We start from the raw sequence: 26683 nt of genomic DNA, 5'->3' as shown, positions 1-26683 counted from the left end.
TTGCAATCTCATAGAGGTGGGTCTTGGTTGCCCAATCCCCTAAGTTTTGAAAACTCAATAGGGAATCAATTTGATACTTTCCCCAAGATCACAAAGTTCTTTAGCGAACTCGGCACTTCTAATTGTACAAGGAATCGTGAAATTACCGGGATCCTCCAACTTAGGAGCCATTGAATGCACAATTGCACTCACTTGATGAGTGACTTTGATAGTTTCAAAATTCATTGACCACTTCGTTGTCACGAGATCCTTTATAAACTTGGCATAATCGGGCATTTGTTCCAAATCTTCAACTAATGGCACATTGATTGAGAGAATCTTCATCATTTGAATGAATTTCTTGAATTGATTCTCACCATTTTTCTTGGCAAGTCTTTGAGGGTATAGAGGTGGAGTCTTAGGCAATGGTGCCTTAGCCTTTTGCACTACCAGCTCCGTTATGTCAATAATGTGATCCCTAGACGGGTTCACCTCCTCTTGAGTCTCTTCCACACTATCATCAATATCGATCCGAACTTTATTATTTGGTTGCACCATATTGTTCGGGATCTCCTCTTATTGTACCACTTGCTCATCATCCACAAGTTGCCTTTGACTTGAGGTGGGTGCATTCCCATCTCTTCCACTTCTTGTAGTAATGGCCATGGCATGCCCCGTGCTATTTTCACCCTTTGGTTTTACTACCGTGTCACTTGGTAGTGCCCCTTTAGGATGAGAATTTAGAGCTTGAAAGATTTTTGCCATTTGAACTTCTAGGTTGCAGATTGATGTGTTGTGTGAAGCAAGTTGGGCATTCGAATCGGTATTATTTTTCATCATTTGCTTGAACATATGTTCAATATGCCCCATCTCGCTGTTTGAAGAACTTGAACCATGGGAAGGATAAGGAGGCGGGCTACTCAGTTGTTGATACATCAAGGGCCTTTGAAAACCCGACCTCCGGTTTCCTTGATTGTTGTTCCATCCGCCTTGATTGTTACCCCCTAATTTCCTTGATTATTTCCACTCAAATTTCCTTGATTGTTGTTGTTATGACAATTCCCTTGATTGTTGTTTCCACTCCAATTACCTTGATTGTTAGAATTCCAATTGCCTTGATTGTTTTGAGGTCGCCATTGTTGTTGGTTTGGTCCTTGGAAGTTGTTTCTTTGCCCTTGAAAGTTGTTCACATATTGCACTTCCTCCTCTTGTTCATTGTAGGAATCATCTTTCTCAAAACCACTATATTCTTGCACATAATTCTCCACTCGATTTTGCACTTGTTGACCCTTGGTCGTCCTCTTGTTCACCATTATGTTCACTCCCTCCATGGCATTGACTTTCTTGGGATTTTGCACTTGATTTAGTTGGGCCTTTGCTAGTTGCGTCATGGTGGTTGTCAACTCGGCAATGGCTTGCCCATGGTCTTGCAACTCTTTGTGAAGGTGGATCATGTTTGGGTCACCTTGTGGAACATTGGCCCGAGATTTCCAAGCCGATAACATTTTCGCCATCTCATCCAAAATCTCACACACCTCCGCATAAGGCGTAGTCATGAAGTTCCCACCGACAAGTTGATTCAATACATATTGGTTGGTTGAGTTAATCCCATGATAAAAAAATTGTTGAATCATGTTCTCCGTCATATCATTGTTGGGACATTCCTTAACCATTGTTCTATAACGTTCCCATATATCGTGTAGTGGTTCATTCGGCTCTTGCTTGAATGCCAAAATCTCATCCCGAAGTGAAGCCATGTGCCCGGGAGAGAAGAACTTAGAAATAAACTTTTCCGCCAACTCATCCCAAGTGTGAATGGAATGGTTCGGCAATCATTCCAACCAATCTAAAGCTTTTCCCCATAAAGAAAAGGGAAAAATCCTTAGCCTCAATGCATCCTCGGAAACATTTATTTGTTTGCTCCTCTAACAAGTATCCACAAACCCCTTCAAATGTTTGTACACATTTTGAGTTGGAACACCGGTGAAAAAATGCCGTTGCTCAAGAGTGATTTGAAAGTTGCCCACCCTAATAAAGGAAGGGACTATTGCACTTGCATATCCTTCATTGGGTAATATCTGGTGTGGAGCCGCTCGTGGTGGAGGTGGGGGTAGAGCGGGGACATTGTCATGAGGTACTCGGCCTCTTCTGTTGGCTTGAGGTTCAAAGGAACCTCATCAACTTGATCATCCTCGACGTCCACATCCCCCAAAGGCAAATTTCCGAGCTCAATGTTCGCCATGGTTGTACCTATGATTTCTCACAAAAGTTAGTAACACGGAAGAAAAAGAAGATATTCCAAAAACACACCCAAATATATAGCTAACACCGTTTTAACTCCTCGACAACGGTGCCAAAAATTGACCCACGTCCAATCCGCACTCAATAGTGAGTGGAAACGGTCATTGGAAGAATAGTACCCAACAAGAATCATGGTCGATTTCCATAGGAAGTTACTAGGGGTGTTAGGAGTATACACTTGACGAAAGCGAAAGGAATAGCTAAATTACACTTTCACAATAGGTTTTGATTTCTAATTCTAATTATACTCTAGCAATTATAAGCTAAGAAAAGAAACTAGAAGCAAATCAGTGTTTTATTGTGTTTTTCCAAATAGTTAAAAGGCCTAGGGTTGTGACTGTAACCTAGGTGTTTGTCTAATTGGATAAAAAAGTTAACATTTATTTTATTGATTGGGGTGTATTATAGCTTTCAACTCTACATTACCCACTTAATACCTCTCGGTCAGAGAGTGATTTTGCTCTATTTGGCTTTCTCAAGTCCAAATGGGTCTCAACCAAAAACGTTGATAAGAGCTTAAGTCAGGTTCTTACTATCTCTAGTTTGAACCCTTTAATTAGGGTTAATCAATCTTTCAATTAATCCAATTCCTTGTTAGCCAAGTTATCCTAGACTATGTCTCTCTTTCTCAAGTAGAGACTAAGTCAAGTAGGCATGAATTAATGTTTGCAACCATTAATTCTAGAATTGAAGCATGAACTAAGCTAAATAATCAATACTTAATCATAAACAAGCATTAAATTAATCACCCATAAGGTTTACACACTTGGGTTGGGCCACAACCCTAGTAAAAATCTAGCTACTCATAATGGTTATTGAAGAGAATAAAGAAGAAAAGCTAATTAAACCCATAATGAAAGATTAAAATGATAAAATCTAATGTTAATACACCAAAATAATGTAAAACTTCCTAAAGTAGTAAAAAGAAACGGCTACAACAGCTTTTAATGTTCAAACATGAACTAATGTTGTGAAACTCGTCTATTTATACAGGGCCAAAAATCACAGGCAAAAATGCTCCTCGGGAGGTTCTGCGGCCGCACAATTCCATGTGCGGTCCGAAATTTCTTCAGTTGGCAGGAAGGAGGTTTCTGCGTCCGCACATTTCTGGACTGCGGCCGCGAGGCAAACTTCTGCGGCCGCACAATTCTTGTATGGTCCGCACTTCACAAAGGCTTCAGGACTTGGTATTCCTGCATATTCTCTGAACTTTGCATCTTTGTCTGTAAAAGCCTGGTTCTGCGGCCGCACAATTCATGTGCGGTCTGTTGCATTTTGCTTCTTGGTTTGCAGCCGCAGATGGAATTTTGCGGTCTGTAATTTCTCCTGCGGCCACAGATTCAGTGCCTTTTATTTCCTTGTGCTTCGGAACATTCCTTTTTGAGTCAGATTTCATCTTGATAGACCAAACTTCCAGCATTCCTACAATTTGCACAAATTTATTAGTTTCGGGAACATAATTCAATACTTTCAGAATAAAACAAAAGCTAAAAAGGTGCTAATAAGAAGTCAAAATTCCCACTTATCAGTAGCGGGAGTCTGTGCTCCTCCCCTAGCCTGAGAGACAACTGGTGCCACAGGAAATACATCGGTCTGGGCCACGCTCTCCATGAGGCCCACTACGCGGACTAGGGCATCTCAAAGTACTAGGTAGCAATAAACCCCTCCGGAACCTGAGTTGGTCCAACCGGCACGGTCTGAACAGGAACCTCCTCCTCTTGCCCGATCTGAGGCTCTGGAATAGGTGTTGTTGCACGTGCTCTAGGCTGAGCTCTGCCTATGCCTCTAGCTCGACCTCCGCCCTGGCCTCTACCTCTGGTAGTGGCAGCAACCTGGGGCTCCGGCTCCTGACCCACCGTGGATACTGTGCATGTCCTTACCATCTACGAGAGAACAAGAATGGAATGATTCAATCTTAAGTGATAGAATAAAATCGAATGATAGAGAAAGAAAGAAGTGACATTTTCCTAAAGCTCTATAGCCTCTAGAAGATAAGTACAGATGTCTCCATACCAATCCTCTAGACTCTACTAAGCTTGCTCATCACTCGTAAACCTAGACAACCTAGTGCTCTGATACCAACTTGTCACGACCCGAATTTCCAACCTCGGGGCCGTGATAGAGCCTAACATCTTCTTGCTAGGCAAGTCAACATTAGATAACCAATTTAACATTTAAACAATTTAAAACATAATAATATCAATTATTAATGACAAATAAGCTATAACACATGAATAATCCCATATACGGTATATTCTAATCCTAGAAATTTAGAGTCACCACTACATGAGCAACTAGAAGTCTACAAGTATGGTTTGAAATAAATATAACTGTTCGAAATGAGATAAACAATAAAGATAGAAATGGATGGGGACTTCAGGGACTCCGAATGCCAACAACTCTACCTCAAGTCTCCAACACCAGTATTCGCATAAGAAGTGCAGAAGTTTAGCATGAGTACAACCGATCCAATATACTCCGTAAGTGTCGAGTCTAACTCCGATGAGGTAGTGACGAGGCTATGATAAGGCACCTACATAAATCATGTATAAGTATATACATAAAGCAACAAAATAACAAGTAGGGCAATTAAAATATTAACTTGGAGGGGACATATAGAAAAGGGATTACAATAAGAATGGCAAGTACAAAATTACCCAATAGCCTTTTTTCAAAAATAACAACAACACAACCAATTAAATCATCAATCCGGAAATCAAATAAAGTAATGAAATCAACAATGACATGGCATCACCCTTCGTACTTTTACTCTCGTCCTCACCATATAATGTCATAAATGAAATTGCACGGTATCATCATTCGTGCTTTTACTCTCAACCTCACATGATGTGATAAATGATAATAAGCAATCAAATGCACGTCATCACTTCATGCTTTAATCCTCACAATCTCTCAAATAAATAATTTTGTATGCAAATAATGCACGGCAACACCCAAATAGCAAGACAAGGTGGGAAGAAATTTTACTTCAATCATAGTGTAATGATAACTCAACACAACTTTCAAAATCCCAACAACTTCAAAATAAACAATAGATATGAATGCGAACAATTAAAGGAGTAATAATCTAACTACGACATGGAAAACATAGTCATTGAAACAACATAATACAAATAAATAACTTCCACCAGTATGCTTTAACCTAATGACAACACATAGATACTCGTCACCATACATATGCACCGTCCCAACACATAATTCACGTAGCAAATAGACCAACTAGTCCTAATTTTCTCAGGTCAAGGTTAACCACGACACTTACCTCACTCCGCAACCAAGTGAATCAATCAACCACGGCCTTGCCTTTTGAATAAGCCTCCAAACCAACCAAATCTAACCAATTATCGATCAAATAATTCACAATAAGCTTTAGAAAACTACTCACGAGTGAAAAAAATTCGATCTTTAATGAATTTAGAAAAAGTCAACCCCGAGACCGCTTGGTCAAAATTTGAGATTCGGACCAAAACCCGATTACCCATTCACCCCCGAGCCGGTTATGTGATTTATTTCGAAATCTGAAACCTCAATTTGAGGTCTAAATCTCAATTTTACAAAAATTCTAATTTCTACCCAAATCCCTAATTTCTATCATGAAAATCATAGATTTGATGTTGAAAACACATGAAAAGTATTGGGTAATTGAAAGAAAATGGATTAAAGTTGCTTACCAATGAATTTGGGAAGAAAAATCTCTGGAAAAATCGCCTCTAGAGTGTTTAAGATTGAGAAGTGGCGTAAAATGAGCTAAGTCCCGATTTTTTCCTTTTTTACCTAGCTACGGATGTCGTAATTGCGAACTCTTATTCGCAATTGTGACCATCGCAAATGTGAAACAAAAGTCGCAAATGCGAACCTTGTATTAGAAGCCCAAATATTGCAAATAAAAATACTCGCAAATGCGAACAGTCCCCCCTTCGCAAATGCGAAGCTGACTTAAGTCGTCTGTGATCGCAAATGCGACCACTATCTTCGCAAAAGCGACCAATGACAGTTTGCAAAAGAGAATCCATTCCTTGCAAATGCGAGGTCACCTATGTTAGACTCTGCTTGCAAATGCGAAGTTTTGTTCGCAAAAGTGAGATTCGCAATTGCGATCCAGACCTTGCAATTGCGAGATCTGCATCAGACACTAGAAGCAACCACGACACCAACAATCCTCAAACTATCCAAACTCATCTGAAACTCACATGATCCCCTCGGGCTCCAAACCAAACATGCACACAAGTCTACTAATATCTTACGAACTCGCTAGCGCGATCAAAACGCCAAAATAACACCTAAAAGTACAAATCAAACATCAAAACGAATGGAATTTCAAAGGAAAACTCAAGAACCTCTAGAATTGCAACCAACCGTCCGAATCCTATTGAGCAAATTCCGAATTGCACCCAATTTTGGAGGTAAGTTTCAAATAGCAAAACGGACCTATACCAAGTCCCAAAATTAAAATGTGAACCTGATAGCCACAAAGGCAATCTACGGTCAAACCTTGGAAGTTTCCAAACTTTAAAATTGATAACTTTTGGCAAAACAAGCCAAATCAACCTAGGGACCTCCGGATTCAATTTCGGGTATACGCAAAAATCCGAAATCACAATATGAACCTACCGGAATCGTCAGAATACCGATCCGGGGTCATTTACATAAAATATTGACCGTATTCAACTCAAGTTATTTTTAAAGTTAAAAATCATATTTTCTTCAAATTTTTACATAAAAACTTTTTGAAAAAAGACACGGACTGCGCACGCAAATCAAAAAAAATCAAATAAAGCTAATAGAGGTCTCGGAGCACAGAAATAAGGGCTAGTACTCAATACGACCTATCGGGCCGTCACACACACATAATTGAGTTTTATCTTTTTTTAAAGAAAATTATAAAGCTCTCATACATATGTATAATATATATAAAATTCATATATAAATATGTATATGATTATATATAATCGGTAAAAGTAAACAGTAATCCGTGCGGTTATTTTGATAAAGATCCCATTACTTATTGCACTTAAAACTATAACAACAATTGTTTAATATACTGCCTAATATTTATTTAGGTAAAATATTCATAAATGAAATTCTCCAGTTACATTGTCTTTCTAAAATCATTGACTAACGGCGATAGAGAAGATGCAAATAGTCTAAAGTTCAAGGAGAAGCTCAATTTTTAACTTCCTCATCACTTTATTCTTCTTACATTCCAGCCCTTCTACAGTCGCAATTGGCATCCTTCTAACTGAGATTCACCTGCATTAGGCGGGACTCTTTCTTTTCTTTTGCTTCAATTGGCAATAAAGTACTTCAGAGCAATAATAAGCCCATTTTACCATATTGTTACAACACCATGGATAATAAACTAGCTACCTGGCATGTATGCAACAGCATGTTCACCTTAATAACATTATCAATTTGTAAGAAACAATTAAGGCAAGCTATGTTCAATTATTTTAGAAAGATTAAGAATATTACACAATCTACTAAATCTTTCAATTTCTTTTTTGGTTTTCCTTGAATACCCTTATTAGAGAAACATAAATAAATCAAATAAGAATGGCAATCAATTATTTGTCCTTGGGGTTCATGAGCTGGAAACACCTAACGGACTTACTGAAAAAGGAAAAGGTGGTGGGAAGTTTTCACGATATGTATTTACTTCTTTTTCCTAAATGGAAATACCACCAAAGATGTAAGTAACATAGCAAGTTTGCATGCACAAAGCAATGAAGTCATTTGCATAATTTCGAACTACTTTGTCATAAATGTGTTACTAGAATTTATGGCTAGTTGATAGCACCCAACTACACCTCTCTCAGTTGGGTGCCCACATTAATGTTCTCTTCACCTAATTCCCTTCCCATCCCTGCATTCCATAATAAATACTCCCAAGACTTTCACCTCCTTTCATTATCTTGTAAGAGAGATACATTATTCCTATATTTCTACACCGTTTCATTGGGAACAAATCAGTCCCAAAGTATGGCTAGAGAAGAACATCTTTTGTCAACGGAGATTGTGAACCGTGGGATATCAGATGGGGGATCTCAAAAGTTCTCGGTTAGGGTACGGAGGCGTTTGCCTGATTTTTTGCAGTCAGTGAACCTAAAATATGTGAAATTAGGGTATCATTACTTGATAAACCATGGGATATATTTGGCTACAGTGCCAGTGTTGGTGTTGGTTTTCAGTGCTGAAGTGGGCAGCCTTAGTAGAGAGGAGCTGTGGAGGAAAGTTTGGGATAACGCAGCTTGTTATGACTTGGCTACAGTCTTGTCATTTGTAGCACTTTTTGCGTTCACTCTCTCTCTTTACATCATGTCTAAGCCAAGACCGATTTACCTTCTTGATTTTGCATGTTACAAACCAAGTGATGATCTTAAGGTAATTTTTGTTACTCCTAATTATTTATGCCTGTACCCTTCTTTTCCTTTTTTGTTCAAAATCATCCATCACTTTTTGTAGTTAGATTGTTAGTTAATCATTTCTATGTGAATGAAATGAAAATACGACTAGTTGACTTTTTATAGAAGAAGCTAGATATTTGAAAACTAGTACTACTATATGAAAGGTAAAATGGTAATTATCGTATTAGAAGATTTAGTCCATTTTATTTTTGAAACTCTATTTTTGTGTTTGTATAGGAGCTAGCTGACTCGTTTTATTTTCCCTCGCGAAAAAAGAAGCAGCAGGAAAAAGAATCTACTTTGAATAGGAGCTCGTGGCAGTAGATTAATTATCTTTTATTTTTTTCATTTATTATTTATTTTAATTTCTATAATGAAAACTATATCTAACAAATGGCACTAAAGTGAGGTAGAAAAACAAACGAATTCGGGGATTAGTAATTTTAAAGTTAGATCCCTCTATTTTTCTCTATAGAAATTTGAAATTAAGCTTATATGCCGACGAGTTTAAGTTTTATGCTCTGTATAACATTTTTGCACCATCAAATTAGGTTATTTCCAAACGTGCATGATTTGATAAGTCAAAAATAAAGTAAGAAATATGTTATGACAAATAATGTAAAACTTCGTATAACAGTGTAGTTTAATTTGTAAAACTTAAACCTTATTCTTAATGCATGGCATGCGAATAATATGGGCAGGTAACAAAGGAAGAATTCATTGAGTTAGTACGAAAATCTGGGAAATTCGACGAACCAAGTCTGGAATTCAAGAAAAGAATCTTAGAATCCTCGGGAATTGGCGACGAAACCTACGTCCCAAAAGTGATCGGATCGTCGGAAAACACCGCCACCATGAAAGAAGGCCGAGCCGAAGCATCAATGGTTATGTTCGGAGCACTCGACGAACTGTTCGAAAAGACGAAGATTCGGCCAAAGGACGTTGGAGTATTAGTGGTGAATTGTAGCATTTTCAACCCAACACCTTCACTTTCAGCAATGATAATAAATCACTACAAAATGAGAGGGAATATACTTAGTTTTAATTTAGGAGGAATGGGTTGTAGTGCTGGGATTATAGCATTGGATTTGGCACGTGATATGTTACAAGCTAACCCTAATAATTATGCAGTGGTGGTTAGTGCTGAAATGGTTGGATTTAATTGGTATCCGGGTAAAGAAAGGTCTATGCTTATCCCTAATTGCTTTTTCCGGATGGGTTGCTCCGCCCTTCTCCTCTCTAATCGCCGCCGTGACTACCACCGTGCTAAGTACAGCCTCGAGCACATAGTCAGGACACACAAAGCTTCCAATGATCGGGCATTCAGGTAAGTTCTATTTAAAATACAATTTTATTGGTTTATTGTGTGTGACTATTTCATCTAAAAATTTAAGTGGTTAGAGAAATTATATATATTTATTTGGTAAGTATATCTTCAACACGCCTACTCGCATGCATGCTCACCTAATCCATTTTCACAGGTCAAGCTCGTAAATTCTTTTTGTTATAGTTAGTAAGCCTCCGTAAGATTTGAAACTAAGATCCCACAGTCAGCTTTGGTACCATATTGAATTATATAACCAATTCAATTCAAAATTTCAGTTTTTAAAGAGAGCTCAAATATATATATTTGTCAAAACATTAATATGTCAAATAATTGTTGCTATCAGAAATTGTGCTGGTATAGCGAACTTGCATTTAATGTTAGCTAGCTAGGTGATACATATATATCGGTACTTGAAGAGGAGGTATAGTTTAATTTCAAACTACACGGTTGAGCCATTTATTAGAACCAGATAATGTCCCATCTGTCTAATAAATGGCTTCCTGGGACCAACATACCATTTATCTTCACATTTGTGTTCTTAACAATTTCGTCGATATTTTATTGTAAAAGGCTGTTCATAGAAGATTAATTTAATAGTTCGTTGACTTAAATGGGACTAGCAGTTAGGCTAACCAAATTAAACAATGCATTTACTTTTTTTTTGGGGGGGGGACAACAATTAAAGATAGGGGTTTTACACCTATAGCCGGTCATATTAATTGTTTATTTTTTCTAGTCATATACATAGATTATACATTGATTATACACAATTATACATATACAATACATAAATTATTCATATATTATACATTTACCGACTATTTTTAGTTTAAGTGCTAGGGTGAGCGGCTATTAATTCTTGCATTTGCCTCCTTTTCATTAGGTTGATCTAGTCTTTAGGAAATAAGTGAACAAGATGTATCTTTAAAGACTAAGAAAATACAATAATATTTATCTTACTTGTGTCAGCTGATTCCCATAAAATTATGCTTAATATAAACTAGCTCTTCTCTCATAAACAATTAATTTGAATATATAATACACACTAATTAAGCTGGATGTCATAATCATTATTATGTCTATATCACATGCATGGTTTTTTCTGGAGATACAAATGAGACCATCGTTAACTTTAGAAATATTTCACCCTATGTTGCTCCTTAAAAAGGCCAAACGAAAATTATATTATGCAAATAGAGCAAAAATAATTTTCTTTTTTGCATATATATAAAAGTTATTAAATTCTCTTGATATATGAAAATATTCTAGTAAGTGGAATAGAAGATTTAAGCATGACTTTAAATTCACAACTTAAATTTCTGATTTCGTCACTGATACATAGCATAAATGATTTAGCATATAACCCATAAAATTAGTTAATTATTACGTGTGCTTTTCCTGCTTCATCCTTGGTACCTTTGGGTGTTCATCTAGTAACCTATCATCCTAGCTAATCGATGGTGCTTCTCACATTAAACAATGTGAAAACAAAAGTTCATTTAGCAAAACATAATTGCTAAACGTAGGGGTGGAGCTATATATATATATATATGAACGCAATAAGGTTCAATTGAATTTCCTCCGTAAGAAAATTATGTACTGTTAGAAAAAAATTAAATATCTTTTGCATATACATAATTTGTTGAACTTTCTTAACATATCAGAAGATTCTAGTGTAGTAGCAAAAATAGTTAAAATTGCTCGAGTCACATCTGAATCCCCTATTAGAGTTCCTAGCTATATATATGCCACTGGCTAATGTAAGTGCATCTAATACATTCCTCAGGTGCATCTACCAAGAAGAAGATAGCCAACGTTACAAGGGACTAAGGATCAGTAAAGATTTAGTAGAAGTAGCAGGAGATGCTCTGAAGACAAACATTACCACATTAGGCCCTTTGGTTCTACCTTTATCAGAACAACTCTTCTTCTTTGGAAACCTAGTTTGGAGGCACTTATTTGGCAATAAAAATAATAATGCCAAAGGCAATTCCAATTCCCAACTGGCCAATAAGCCTTATATTCCAGACTACAAACTCGCTTTCGAGCATTTCTGTGTCTATGCAGCCAGCAAAACTGTCCTTGATGAGCTTCAAAGGAACTTACAACTGAGTGAGAATAATATGGAAGCTTCTCTGGCCACACTGCACCGATTTGGTAATACTGAATCGTGTGACCATCTCATCTAAAAGGTTAAACGATTGTTATAAAAAAGAACGTTTTTAATAAATTAATTATATTATGTCTTCGACAGGTAACACGTCTAGTAGCAGCATTTGGTACGAGTTGGCTTATTTGGAGGCAAAGGAGAAAATTGCAAGAGGCGACCGTGTGTGGCAAATTGCTTTTGGTTCAGGTTTTAAGTGTAACAGTGCTGTTTGGAAAGCCATTCGCCGTGTTAAAAAGCCTTCAACAAATCCTTGGATTGATTGCGTTGATATGTACCCTCAGTCTCTCACACAATAAGTGTGAGTTTTCATGAAAGATTTGGAGTTACAAGATGGATGAATGACTATATAAATGTATAGTCAAGAATATTGGTTACGTTATTATACTTAAGTTGATTTTGTGGAAAGGATTAACAAACATATATAGCTTCTTTCCAATATAATTTTGGCCTTGGCCTTTAGATCATATGATGTTCACCTTAATCTTCAAGAATGGTCATGCAACTTACAAGAAATTAATATAGAGAGCATATCTTTCTTGTTGTCGACAATTTGTGAAATAAAATGTATTATGAACATTATACATTGGTGATAAACAAATTATTTATGTACTATTCTTGTTTGTATTTCTCTGTTTATCTCTTCTCTTCTTCTCATTTTGTATTTGTTGACACATAATTAAGAAAAAGTGTGAGCTTATTTTGTCTTATGGGTGTAAATGGACCAATCTCCATATATAGCACAATCAGTACTACAACTCTTCAAAACAAAAGAAAAAGAAGTAAAACCCAGAAATAGCTAATCAGAATGTCATCATTATTACTTTTTCTTGTTTTTACATTTCTTCTACCTTTGATCAAAAACAAAAAAAAAAAACTGTTCTACCGAATTTCGCCCTCTTAATTTGAAAGTGCATGGACATAACAAAAAGCATGAAACAGAAAAGACAATTATACTAGCACCACGCAATAGCTCGGCATGCATTCACAAAGTTAAGAAAAGGGTAAAAACCTAATTACACCTGGTGTTTGCACCAAATTACTAGATGCGCATAGACTTGACCATAGCAAGTCGATAAAGTTTGGTTTGAACATCGATGCACAAGTAGTATGTTTTTAACTAATAAAAAGGTTCGTATATGGTTTGGTTTGAACACTGATGCATGCAGATAGTATTTTACCCCCAAAAAAAGTTCATATATAAACTCTCCTTAATTAAGCTCAAAAACTTAAGATATATAAATTAATACTCGTCAACTTTTGATTGTGTGAAAGGTGAGTGTTATAATGGGGAATATGGAAGAGCTAAAAGCTCATCTTAGATCTCTTATTTAATTATTCGCAAGCCCTGAAGAAGACAAAATGGCATGAAAAGTTGTGTAACAGTGCTCTTAGAGACGTTGAAAATTCGGTTTTTGTTAGGAGTACTATATATAGTATAGAGGAAATTCAAGGATTTGCTATTGATTGTTCACGATGTTGTTCTTTTACCGTAATTTTGAGATTGAAGCTGCAAGAAAGCTTAAGAATTGCCCTATAAAATGCATTAATAACCTCAAGCTAAATATTCATTAATTCCCCTTCCAACATTTATATAGTACTTTGTTAGTCATATATATATATATATATATATATATATATATGTTAGTTACTATATATTAAAGCTTTTCTTTCGAAAATCATCTAAAAAGATGCATTTTACGTTGAGTCACGGTGGCTAGCGTCACCAGTGGGTTCATGTGCATATAACAGACGTTGCTAGTGGTAAGCACCCTCCACTTCCAACCAAGAGGTTGTGAGTTCGAGTCACCCCAAGAGCAAGGTGGGGAGAGTTCGAGTCACCCCAAGAGTAAGGTGGGGAGTTTTTGGAGGAATATAAAGAGGCTGTTTTCGAGGGTCTATCGGAAACAACCTCTCTACCCCAGGTAGGGGTAAGGTCTGCGTACACACTACTCTTTCCAGACCCCACTAGTGGAATTATACCGGGTTGTTGTTGTTGTTGTTATCAACTTTCCCCCTTTCCCTTCTCGAATCCCCAATATGACCAAAAATTTGGGAAAAAATAAAAACTAGAACAGGCAATTTATTCAAACACCCTTGAAGATAATTTAATTAGGGTATAACAGGTTTTGTACAAGAGGTCTATTGCACAGCGTAAGAGATTGAATATAATTCTTTTCGAACTTCTTGGTACGACGTTTTCCTTGAATAAATTAATAATTAAAAACAACTTGCCATCTCCAAATGTTTTGAATTAGTAACAGAAAAATGCATATTTCTTAGACTAGCCTAAGTAACCAATTAAATTGATGTACAAACATTTATTTGTGATCCAAGGATAAAACAAGTTCAGAAAAAAGTTATTGACCCTTTTCTTATGAAACTTGGAAGCTTCTGTTCAATAATTTTGCCCCAGAAATTCTAAAATATTCTTGTGAAGATAGTATATCACAACCAAATGGGACACAAAATTTTCTAGCTATAATTAAAAAGTACAATGATGAGAACCATTAAATATCAGATCTCTCATAATTGATGGAAAAGGAAAACTGGGAGACATACGTATAATAATTTCTCCCTCATCTATTATTTTTCTCTAGAGCCTGCGAATTGTAGCAAACGCCTTTATTACTAATTTTAAAGAAAAAACAAAGTAAAGGAAAAAAATTAAATTCTCCTTACCCAAACGAAAAAGAGAAAAGAAAAAAAAACAGCAATTGGGGGCTTCAATGTAAAAGCCAAAGATTTGATTATGATAAAAACCAATCAATCTTCTTCGTTCAAGCTAACCACTCGGCATCCATTCCTTCAATTTCTTCAATGTCCATACTGTAACACAATAATTTAAAATAAGAATATATATATATGGAGAGGATAGTAGTTTAGTGACATATGAAAACGAATATTCACTGGATAATTTATAATAATATACTTGAAAAAGACAGTTAACAAAAAGGTCAAAGATTTGATGATGATGATGATAATATATAAGTAAACAATAAATAAAAACAGACGGATCAAACTTCCTTCTTTTAGTTACAAAATAAATAAAAGAAGAAATATAGAAATGCAATTTGGCTGCATGATTACTAACCAAAATTTTTTCAAACATGTTTGAAAACACAACTTTTTAATTATATAAGATAGAAATAAGATTTGACGTATACCTCACTCTTTCCGGACTCAACTTGTAAAATTACACTGAGTATGTTATTGGTGATTACTACCCGAAAATTCACAAGAGATAATTACAAAATCAATATTTTCCAAGTGCAACCCCCCTACCCACACCCCCCAAACGAAGAAAAAATAACCAAAAAAGGAAAAAGGAAAAGGAAACCAAAAATAAAGGTGGGACCAATGGGTTGTCACTTTCATTTCTTCCACCGCTTGACGTGTCAATCCTAGCAAAGACCCATGCTTCTGTGTACTAATACTAACAAAACATGATGTTAGTGGGTGTTGCTTAACCATGCATCTGTTTTGGCTCAGGAAATTTAAAAGCTTAGCCAATTAGAACAAACTTGTTTAAAATCTACTGATAATTGTTCTGAGCAAAAAGATTTAAGTATTACGGGATAAATCTGAAGGCGTTGGGTTAAGATTTACCAAAATCTGATGTAAAAAGATGATTGGGCAACTCAATATACTTGTACGCTTCTGCTATGTGCAGAACATTAGCTATACGCCTGTACCACAGTAATTAAAGGGCTGAATTCATGCAGGTTCGCCCTTATATTATGTAGACCGCACTCTAAAAGTTTACCCTGATACAAACATAGTTCAATGCTCGAATCAATAACCTATAAGTTATAACAATAATTACTCACTCCGTTTCAAAAAATTGGCACAGTTCACAATACGAATTGTCAAAGTACTAAACTTTGACGGTGAATTAGAATATAGATTCTTCATGTTTTTTAAAATAAAATTTACAATTTAGCAAAACTACATAAAAAAAAATATTATAAGTTATAATACTTTATAATTAAAAATATTTAAGAAATACAGGGTCAAATTATACAGGGTGATGTAAGCACCTAATACAAATAATTTTGTTTTACTCAATATTATTTTGTATTTCGGCGGAAGGTTGTTTCCACGCAAAAGGTAGTAAAAAGATGAATAAAAAATAAGCAAAGAGCATTCCGAGGTTGTACAGTAACATGACCTAGGAACAAAAAACATTTCCTATGTTTTAATTTTACTCGGTAAAAAGAGATAAAAATATTAAAACAAAAAGATGAATGAGAAGAGTAAGGAATTGTTACCATGGTAAGGTAGGATCAGAATAGGTTTCATCGACCTGTTGTTGCAAGCAGCTTTCATTTGGATTCAACCAGGCTGGGAATTCCATAACTTCATCAAATGGATAACACCCATAATCCTCAGCAACATTACTCTCATCATCAGGGTCAATTTCCATGGTTTTCAAGAACTTGTACCACCAAGCTGAAGTTGCCAAATTGAGGGTATCATTCCACTCCATCTCATGTTGCTCTCCTATTGATCTGATCTCTGCCATTTCTTGGTCATCCATTGATGGATGCAACCCTGAATCTTCACAATTGATAGAATTCACCATCTGAATTGGAGCTCCTTCTTGTGATAATCCCACATAATGAAATTCATCTGAAGAAGATGAAGGGGATGCTGATGAGTAGACTGAGGTGTTGTTATTGCTACTACAATAAGGGGTTGCATCTAAATTGTTGAAATCATGGAAATTGAGATTCAAGCCTAATGTTTGGTTGGGAAGTGGAAAATTGAGGTGGTCTTGTAAAGGTAATTGGGAACCAAAGGATGAAACATGGCAGGAATAAGGATATTGTGGAAGGCAATTAGGGAAGGTTGAATTGGAGAAATTCTCCATATTGTTGTAACTTGGTATGTTATTGTTTATAGTGTTGGAAGCATAAATCCTCGGATTTCTACGGGATTTTAGCTTCCCTTGTTCTTCTCCTGAAGATTCTTGAGGCCAAGTCACTAACGACTGTGGCCCTGTCTGAGATTGTTGTTGTTGTTGCTGTTGTTTCATAGCGGCTCTATGAAACTTAAGGGCAGTGACAATCTCTCGCCGAGCCTCGGCCATATTTAGAAGCCTTTCTTGATAAGGCCTACTAGTGTGGAGTCTCCTCCTCACTTGTTTCTTTTTAAGCTGTGGTGGTTGTGGTGGTGGTGTTGGCTGTGATAATTGTTGTGTATCACTACACAAACTATCATCATTTTTTGTTGAATTCTCATCATTGTCTTTAGGATTTAAGGGATCTTTGGTACGTGAAGAAGTTAACTGTTTGACTAGGTTTCTAATATAGGCACCGGAGAGATGAGGCTCTTGTCTTAGTTTGTCAACCTTTTCTACTTCCATTATTCCTGCCGAGTTTCCTTTCTTTGGTGAAGATCTTCCCCTCATCTTTAACTAATGGCTTTGGGATTGGATTTTTTGTTCTTTTTTTAGATGGAAATGAAGATGTCAAAATGGCAAGAAGGTCGGTCTAAAGAAACATGTCATTCACTTTCTGAGAGCCAAAGTACACTATGCAGAGGAGAGGCAGAGGTTAGGGAGGTCTCGGGTTCTTATAAATAGCTGGAGACAGTCTCTAGGGTTTTTAAATTCTTTTGGAGTTTTCTCACTTTTGCAAATACATACCTATTTTTTTCCCATTTTTATATTAACTTTTGTTACTTGTCTTAGATGGGTAGTTAGGAGAAGTTACATAACAGATTTTACTCTACAAAATGACAATTACAAGTGTAAGCACTTCTCTCCTTTTAAAATATAATAATAATCTAGTTAGAGAGGTATGATTCATAATGCTCCTATCATAATTGGAGGATCAATTATAACAACATCAAGCATATAAAAAGGTTGACCTATAAATAAGTTAATTTGAGCATTGAGCCAAATAGATATGAGTCGAGCTAATCTCATGAACTTGCTATAGTCAATAGTGCAGTCATGAGTTTATGCAAGGGAGTTCAAAAGAATCTTAGAAAATTACGAATTCGAACTTATGATCAAAAGCAACTTTGGATCCTTTTTGCCATTACATTAAAATATTCTCTTATGTCAAGGACTCAAGGGGATGCAACAATTTATGTATAATAAAATATTCGTTACACAATATAATTTTTCAATGAAAGAGATTCAATTGAACTCGCTTGGCTCTACATAACTCCGTCATTGGCCTTAGCAACAAGCAAAGTCGAGTCCAAGGTGAACCAAACCAAGATTTGGCAGTACAAAACAAGTCCAATCAAGCTTTGTACAGCATAATCGAACCAAGTTGAGACCGAGCCAATTCTTTAATATTTATTTCATTCATATATGCAACTTCGCCTTTAGAATAATCATTTGCACAATGAATTGATCGGTTAAGAAAAACTATAAAGATACTTTAAATTGAGAATTGAATGCAACTGTGAATTATTAGTTTAACTGTTTAAGTTAGAATCTAGAATCTATATTTTGAACCCCTCGGTTCTTTCTCCTTTTTTGGATAACTCAATCTCATTCCATAACTAACATACAAAAGATGGTGCTAAAGCCTAAAAGTAATATATAAAATGACTGAGTGGCTCAACCACATCTATTCAAGTCAAGTTTGAACACCTTGGTTCTAAGCTTAATAATCCAAAAAGAGATGTCGAACTAGAAAACAAAAAATTTCATTCAAATCAAGCAATTTGACTGTCCGTTATACGGTTAGAGAAAATCCAAAGTGTGAAATAATGGACTTTCACAAGATACATGGACATTGATGACTTCGGTGCTGTAACTAAGTCTATGCATATGTTCATGTGATCTTTTTGGTTAGGTTGGGTAGTCTCATTATATATGGAATCTTCAAATAATAAAACAACTAAAGAAACAAGAATTCAAAACTATTGGAAGAAAATTAGAAAAGGTAGTCCACTGGCCTGCATAATTAAGGCCTGCAAGGAAGACCTTCAATGCTCAAGAACGGCAATTCACAGCTGGTTTTATCACACATCTTATACTTTAACTACCGTCCACCAGATGTCACTAATAAGATCGAGGAAAACAGAGTGGACCTACAAATATATATAGATGTACTAAACCCCAATTATGTGGCTAATTAAGTCATGACATGGCCCTGACCCTTCTCAGGTCATCAATTTCAGAGATCAACCGCTACTGTTGTCATTAGATATATATAACCAGAAAAATTATCCTAGAAAGTATTGTAAGCATCAAAGACTTTACTTTTGCTATTTTGGTGCAATAGATAAAGATATTACACATAGAATCAAAATAAAATAGTTTAAAAGTTGAGATAAAAAAGTGTTATCAAGGTATTATGTATAGAAAGATATTTAGAAATGTTATATGAGAGTGAATGTTAGAGATGTTAAAGTCCATCATATCCACAAGATGATTGCCGCAAATTAGTAGATATTAAGATATATTTGCAGTTGTACAAGATTATAATGATCACATTTGGCAAAAGTTGCGAGTAGTATTACATCGAGAACACAGTGAGAAGAGTCCACTTGAGATGGTTTGAAAATGTCCTGCATTGAATTGCAGACACATCGATTCATAGATGTGAGACCATGGTGAGCGAAAGTGTCAAAACAGGGACGAGGTGATCACCTACAACTAATTAGAAGAAAATTGTCTGCAAAGACCTACAATCTTCTCGAATCCATGTACACCAAGTGAAGAATAGGGCATAATGAATTAAAATGATCAATATAATTGAGAATATATTTTAGTAATATTAGTATATTTACTTTCGATATTATGTTTTCTAAGAGTGTTTTAGTCGTGTAGGAGACTTATATACCGTATAAGACATTAGCGCACTAGTTGTTCTTGTTGAAGACTTTGCTATTCCTTCTACCTTTCAATTGATTGAAAAAGAGGGCATTTTAGGCAAATAACTTCTGATGGTTTTCAAGCAATTTGTCTGAAGGCTTGTAAATTGGTACCCATGGGACCAGGATCAAAACGTCAGCAGAAGGCTACAGAAACTGACAGGAGAATCTCCATACTCTTGTAACCTCATTTCTTTTGCATAAACAATTGTATGTGAGCATAATGAAATGCAAATAATATTTGTGTAATAAAATCCAATATTTATTGTTCAAATTGTTGACATGACTAGTGTCTGTTCTTAAAACAGAGAACTTGGACCTTTAGGAAAGGCAATTCACACACAGCCTGTTAAAGACAGAAATGCTCCATACCTCTCCCTTCCTTTTCTTTCTGTTTTCTTTCCTATATTGCTGCTTTTTCTCCCAAACAGTTTCTATTTAATTTCTAATGCCTAATTGGACCTGCCAATGGCATAGCTTCTGAGTCTTTTAGAAGATTTGAGTAACAGCAATAACAGTAAAAAGGGATTAGCTTATAACCAACCGTAGATTGATTATATGATTACTTAAAGAAACATAAGAAAGAGAAAGGTCTAACTAAAGAAGAATTAGATTGACAACCTTGGAATCTAAGATTTAAATTAGGGCAGAAGCAAGAGTAGGTGAATTCAAACAGTCTATAAAGTTACTTGATACTTGTACAAGTGGAAGGGGAACCTTGGCGTAACTGGTAAAGTTGTTGTCATGTGATCAGGAGGTCATGTTTTCGAGCCGAGGAAACAGCCTCTTGCAAAAATGCAGGGTATGGCTGCATACAATAGACCCTTGTTATTTGGCCTTTTCATGGACCCTGCGCATAGCGGAAGCTTAGTACACCAGGCTACCTTTGATACTTGTGTTAGTGGAAGATGATAAATTAGTCATGTGTGTATAAACTGACTCAGACACCAACGTCATCAAAAAAAATTACAAGGCAACCCAGTGCAAAAAGCATTCCCCGATCGCGCAGGATCCGAAGAAGGGCACCCCGAGGGATGTTATGTAGACAACCTACCCTGATACAAGTATCAGTGGTTGATTCCAGTATTCCACAGATTCGAACCCGTGACCTATAGGTCACACGGAGACAACTTGACCGTTGCTCCAAGGCTCCCCTTCGTCATCAAAATTTTTTTTATATCAACTAATGTCTATCTAGTTTAATACCTCACTACACAGTAATTTCAGTAACTATAAGCTTCAAATTAATCAAAAGTTAAAAACGTCAATTAATATTAAGTACAATCAACTACTTGGAGTTGCACCCGACACCTTCTGTGTCTTCACGAGTATGACACTGTAGTGTACGTAGGAAGCAAATGCAGTAATCTGTCCCAAAAACATAGAATTTCTTTTTTTTTAAATGAAATCAATAGGGTACACTCTACTATATACAATATTGGGACAAGTAAATTATGAGGTTTCACCAAAGTCTGAGCTTTAATTCAACATTTAATACCACTATATGCTGAGGACTGTTCAATCCAAAAAAGGAATTTACCTCTAAAACAGCTGGTAACTTTTTTTGTGTGATGTTTTTTTCTGTTCTATGATCCAAACAAGTAAAGGATAACTGTGAAAGCTGTGTTATTGCTCAACCATCATTCACATGGAAATGTCCTATCATCAACAGGAGGCAAAAAAAAGGCTCTTTAAAGGTATCCAACCTTTCACATAACTATACAGGTTAAAGATGTCAGGCAATCAATTTTAGCAAATGGCAATAATATTCCATAAATATCAGTAACAGAAAAAGGCTACGCTTTCTCGCAAATATTAATATAGGAATTGCAAGAGTTCTGTTTAGGATCACCATACTGTTGTCAATCTTTAAAAATATTACTCCCCCTTGCCAATTTAAAATGTCAGGCACCACTAAATTTCTATAAAACTTAAAAAAAATTCAAGCACTTAAATTCATCAAACTATACAAATTTTAAATTTTGATGTGATTATTGTCTAGCTTTTCAGCCATCACTTTAGAATTTTCTTCTATAGTCACCAGAACAATATACTTGCATCAGCCACTGATACTTGTATCAGAGTAGGCTTACAAAAGACTAGGTTACTTACATTATATCCTTTGGGGTGCAACCCAACACCCAGGGGCGGTTCAATAAATATGGAGGCCTAAAACAAAAAATTTCAATGAGGGGCCTTTTTTTATATAAAAGGAAAAATTCATATATAATTTCATTTAAATTCTGTATTTCTAGTTTTTCATATGCAAAGTTATTAATAATTTTATCTAATCCATTTAATTTCTCTTGAGATATACACAGTGTGGGACTGTATTAAGGTTTTAACCTTTATTGAGTTATGAATTAATAATCGAATCCTTTCCCAATTTATGATCTAGAGAGTGATTCTCAAAAAGATATTTTTTCTCAACTTATGATCAACAATTTAATCCTACTTTTTTACTATGAAAATTTGTATTTTCTCATTTAGAACACTAAATATTATTCTAAAAATAAATTAACATATAACCTGTTATTAAAATTTGGGGCCCCAAAAATTATGAGGCCCAAAGCAGGTGCTTTAGCAGCCAGGTGCTTTAGCAGCCTTACCCTTGGGCCGGCACTGCCAATACCCCTTCCCTAGACCCTACAGAAAGCGGGATGTTTCATGCACCTGACTGCCCTTAATCACTAAAACAATATGGATTTCATTAACACTTTAAACTCAATATTTAATCAAATACCTTTATATAAAATAAAAAGGTATAGAGTGTTTACCTTACAATTTCTAAAAGAAAAAAAGGAGGTATAGAGTGCTATCTTCTTATGGGGACCAGATAGTGCAATAAAATTAGCCCAAGGTAAATACACTGTTGTCTGTTGTGTATAACTTAAATATCGGCGTGAGCTAACACAATCACTCAATATATATATATATATAAGCAATTCAACTATTTCACCGGGTGAGATGTAATAATTTTGACACTAGACATGTAAGTGGACGCCTCGATTATTCCATCGGAATCTTTTCACTAATATAAATACATAATTCTACTAAGACTTACACATATAGTAAGAAATAATCCAACGTTTTTTGTCTCACTAAGTTTGAGCGCTGATCTTACACTAAGTTGCTCGGACTCGGGTGCGGGTGTCCGATACGGGTGCGGATCTAGAGGTCAGATCCTTCATGATCTAAATTTAAAGATTCGGGGGTACGAATCCAGGTACGGATACGGGTGCGGGGATTCGGCTAAAAATAATTTAATTATTTAAAAATAGAGTTATAAAAATATGTCTAAATTATGAGATATTATGTGAAAAACTTACAAGGTGTTCCGAGAAGGAGAAAATATTGAACAAGAGTAGAATTTTAGGAGATAAAAGGAAAATGACTGACATAAAAATTTATATATACAAGGTATTCCATTTTCTTCCATATCACCCTAACTTTTGATTTGTTTTCAAAAATTATTGTATTTGTCCCAAATTTCTCCGTTGATTTTGGTCAAAGTACCCAAAATCGGTTGACCAGATCCGACACGGATCCCACACCTATACCCACACCCACATCGTATCGACACGGGTACAGAACTAAAAGTGAAGACGAGCAACTTAGATCTTACATGATTTTCACCCACTTTATTCAGCTACGCCACACAGGTGCGGTAAACAATTCCAATTAATTTGTAATATCGAAGAACTTTGGAAAGCAACTTCTTTTGTAATGGAAAAAGAACCAAAAAGGCACCTTAAGTTTTATAAAATTGTTTGTCTCTGTCCACACTTCTACTAGGAAAAGTCAGAAGGTAAAAAAATGTGAAAAACTTTGTCACGCCTCAAGTGAATAACTTAAATATCGTAGCTTCGAGTCCCAAGATTACAAGAAACTCTAAAAATAATTAATCAATTACCAAAGCAAATGATTGAACCCGTTTGCGACCCATAAAAAATATGAAAAATGACATTGTAGTCGCTCTCAAAATAATAGCCGGAAAAAATAAAAAAATAAAATATAATTAAAAAAAAATATATATATATATATATATATATATATATATATATATATATATATATATATACACACACACACATACATCTCTATATGTTATATACAAAAAATATATAAATTTTATACTCTTTTACAACTACCGAATATAAATAGTATTGGCCGCGGGCTAAAAGTAATCTTTGTCCTAAAAACATTATGAGCATCTCATATTACCATATCAATCCTTTAAGTTCAACCCCAGATTTCTACGCATCGAGTGAGGTTGCTTAACAATTAAACCCATTTTTAGGTCCCAATAAAAAAAAAAAAGATCATTTCTTACCATAATATCAGTCCTTCATTGTCCCCAAAACATATAGGAAGTAGAATTTCCAATAAAAACAATAGAACCCATTGGAAGACAAATTAAATATACATTTTCCACTCAAGAAAAAACAAGTTTAACATGCATGTATTGTCAAAACACGAATCCCATACCTTACCCACAGATTTCTACACAATGCGACATTGTATGTGGTATGAATAGAATTAAAAGATTGACATAATTTTAAGTAAATTGAGATCAGGTATATAAATTTTCTTAATTATATCACTTCATTTAAACTCATTTCAAAAAAAATATTAAAAAATTTATTTGTACTAGTATATAAATTTCTGACAAGACTAAATAGTAAACGTAAAACATATTTCTAACTAACTAATATCACCTATATATATCTTTTTTTTAATTGTACACACTTTTTTTATAGGTCAATATGAGTTTCAAGAGTTTGTAAGTTCTCCGACGTAATTTTCTTTCATGTAATTTTAGGTATATTTCATCCAATTTTAATAGTTTCATTCTTCATGATTTCACGCCTATAAACTAGTGCATTTCAATATTTTGAACTTACATTTTTGCCTAATTTGATTATTTTAATCTTCTCTAATCTTGTAAAACCGCATATCATCCACAACTCTGCAACATTCATATTGTGAAAGTTTGACTTTAGGCCAATATTTACTCTCATATAACATTATTGGTTTTTTAACTATTTTATAAAACTAACCTCTCACTTATGGTAGGTGTCATTCTATCACATAGCACATCAATAGCATTTCTCCATTTCGACTACCATATTTTAATTCTATCAAACATTTTCACCCATTCCTCTAATATATTAATCCTAATATCTGGATTGTTTGATTTAGGCACAACAATTCCATCTAATCTCATATCAATTTCATTCATTTTGTGCTGACCAAACTTGCAATGATATGAAAACATAGATACATATCTAGAAACTAATCTATAAAATACCACACCGACCAGAGTAAGTGATGAAAATGACATTTATCAAACAGAATCCAGCCTAGTTTTACAGGCAAAAATTTTCCAGCCTTTATTTCTACCAAAAAATATAATATTTGTTGGAGACATCGGTTATGCTGTGACAACAATTTATAACACACTCACTAGTTGAGGAAAAAAAAGAAATTAAAAATCAATTGCTAATTTTACACCGTTACAAAGTGTTACTAGACATATGCCTGGTTGGCCATAGATTATTAGCGGCGATGTGAGAACAAATACAAACATTTAGAACTCATAATTAAGTAATACTTTTAGGATTGCACACATATGTAGAAATCCCCATATTTTAATTAAAATATAGAAATAGATAACAGCAGCAATAATAATAATTATATTAATAAATAAATTAAAATAAAGGTAAGAAAGAGAAGAGAGACCTGACTGCTGGGGAGTTGGGTGGAATTGTGGATAACATCAAAGGGAGAAAGAGAGAAAAGATGGAATTGGCTTCCTTTTTTCTGATCTGATCTGATCTGATCTGATGAGGAGACCTGCTTCAGCCAATCATCTTCTTCCTCAGAAATTTGCCTCCCTCATCAAAGGGTTTTAACCAATGGGATTCGCCCACTAAATACATAAACAAAACCAACCTCTCTATCCCTTTTCTTCGGATTCCATTCACACCTTTGGCTAACAATGTCTTATGCTATTTTTCTCCCTCTTATCTTCTTATCCGCTTAATCAAAGCTTAGCAGCAGAGGCACCGAGTAAGTGGATGGAAAACTCAGAATTTATTATTCACTGATTTTTCTTTACTTACTTATGGGCTTGTCTGCTCTTTTCCCTTGTTTTTATCATTATTAGGTGAAAAGTGTACGGACGGGTTTAACGACACATAAATCGACACGCAATATTTACTTTATTTTTTTATAAATAATATATGTACCGAAAAATACTACTCTATCATCACTTGGAAAGATGAAAAAAACTCCACCTCTTTTTTATATGACTCACTCTTTTAGTTTGTTTCAAAATTTCTCATTTATCTTTTATTATATTATATACTTAGAGCATAAGTTCATTTAGTGAGTTTAAATAAGTTTGGATTATCGAACATAGTTTTAATATTATTAAAAGATTCTTATTGAGGACCTTTCACTATCACTCTACTGCATAACTATCATCTTCGGCCATTATCCTATCGCTACTACAAGCCACTACCACTAACCCATTCTCGTTGCCGCCAGTCACTATATATTACCAACCACCTCTACCATTACAGTCACCACTATTACTAACCGTAAGATAATTTGTTATTTTGAAATTGGGAGGTGTGG

General features: G+C 35.2%; 2 protein-coding genes across 3 annotated transcripts; one reads left to right on the top strand and one right to left on the bottom strand.

Annotated features, from left to right (window-relative positions):
• The first annotated feature begins 8206 nt into the window (after positions 1-8206).
• LOC104091265 (3-ketoacyl-CoA synthase 10) lies at positions 8207-12814 on the top strand. Its single transcript, XM_009596552.4, has 4 exons — positions 8207-8682; positions 9407-10032; positions 11819-12189; positions 12287-12814. Exons 1-4 carry the CDS (start codon positions 8281-8283, stop codon positions 12496-12498), a joined length of 1611 nt encoding a protein of 536 aa, XP_009594847.1. The 5' UTR covers positions 8207-8280; the 3' UTR covers positions 12499-12814.
• A 1833-nt stretch (positions 12815-14647) lies between these two features.
• Positions 14648-26191, bottom strand: LOC104103704 (uncharacterized). Of its 2 annotated transcripts, XR_011410442.1 has the most exons (5): positions 25784-26191; positions 21582-21700; positions 16471-20503; positions 15809-15966; positions 14648-15028 (listed from the first exon to the last, which is right to left on the bottom strand). XR_011410442.1 is itself a non-coding variant. In XM_009611629.4 (2 exons), exons 1-2 carry the CDS (start codon positions 17610-17612, stop codon positions 14980-14982), a joined length of 1191 nt encoding a protein of 396 aa, XP_009609924.1. In that variant the 5' UTR covers positions 17613-20503; the 3' UTR covers positions 14648-14979. The 2 variants fall into 2 exon arrangements, 1 of the variants encoding a protein (XP_009609924.1); XM_009611629.4 differs by lacking the exons at positions 15809-15966; positions 21582-21700; positions 25784-26191.
• Positions 26192-26683: the final 492 nt, after the last annotated feature.

The sequence above is a fragment of the Nicotiana tomentosiformis genome, chromosome 8, assembly GCF_000390325.3.
Source record: "Nicotiana tomentosiformis chromosome 8, ASM39032v3, whole genome shotgun sequence".
NCBI classification, from domain to species: Eukaryota; Viridiplantae; Streptophyta; class Magnoliopsida; order Solanales; family Solanaceae; genus Nicotiana; species Nicotiana tomentosiformis.
Note: the sequence above shows the minus strand (reverse complement) of the source record. Positions and strands in the feature narration are given on the sequence as shown.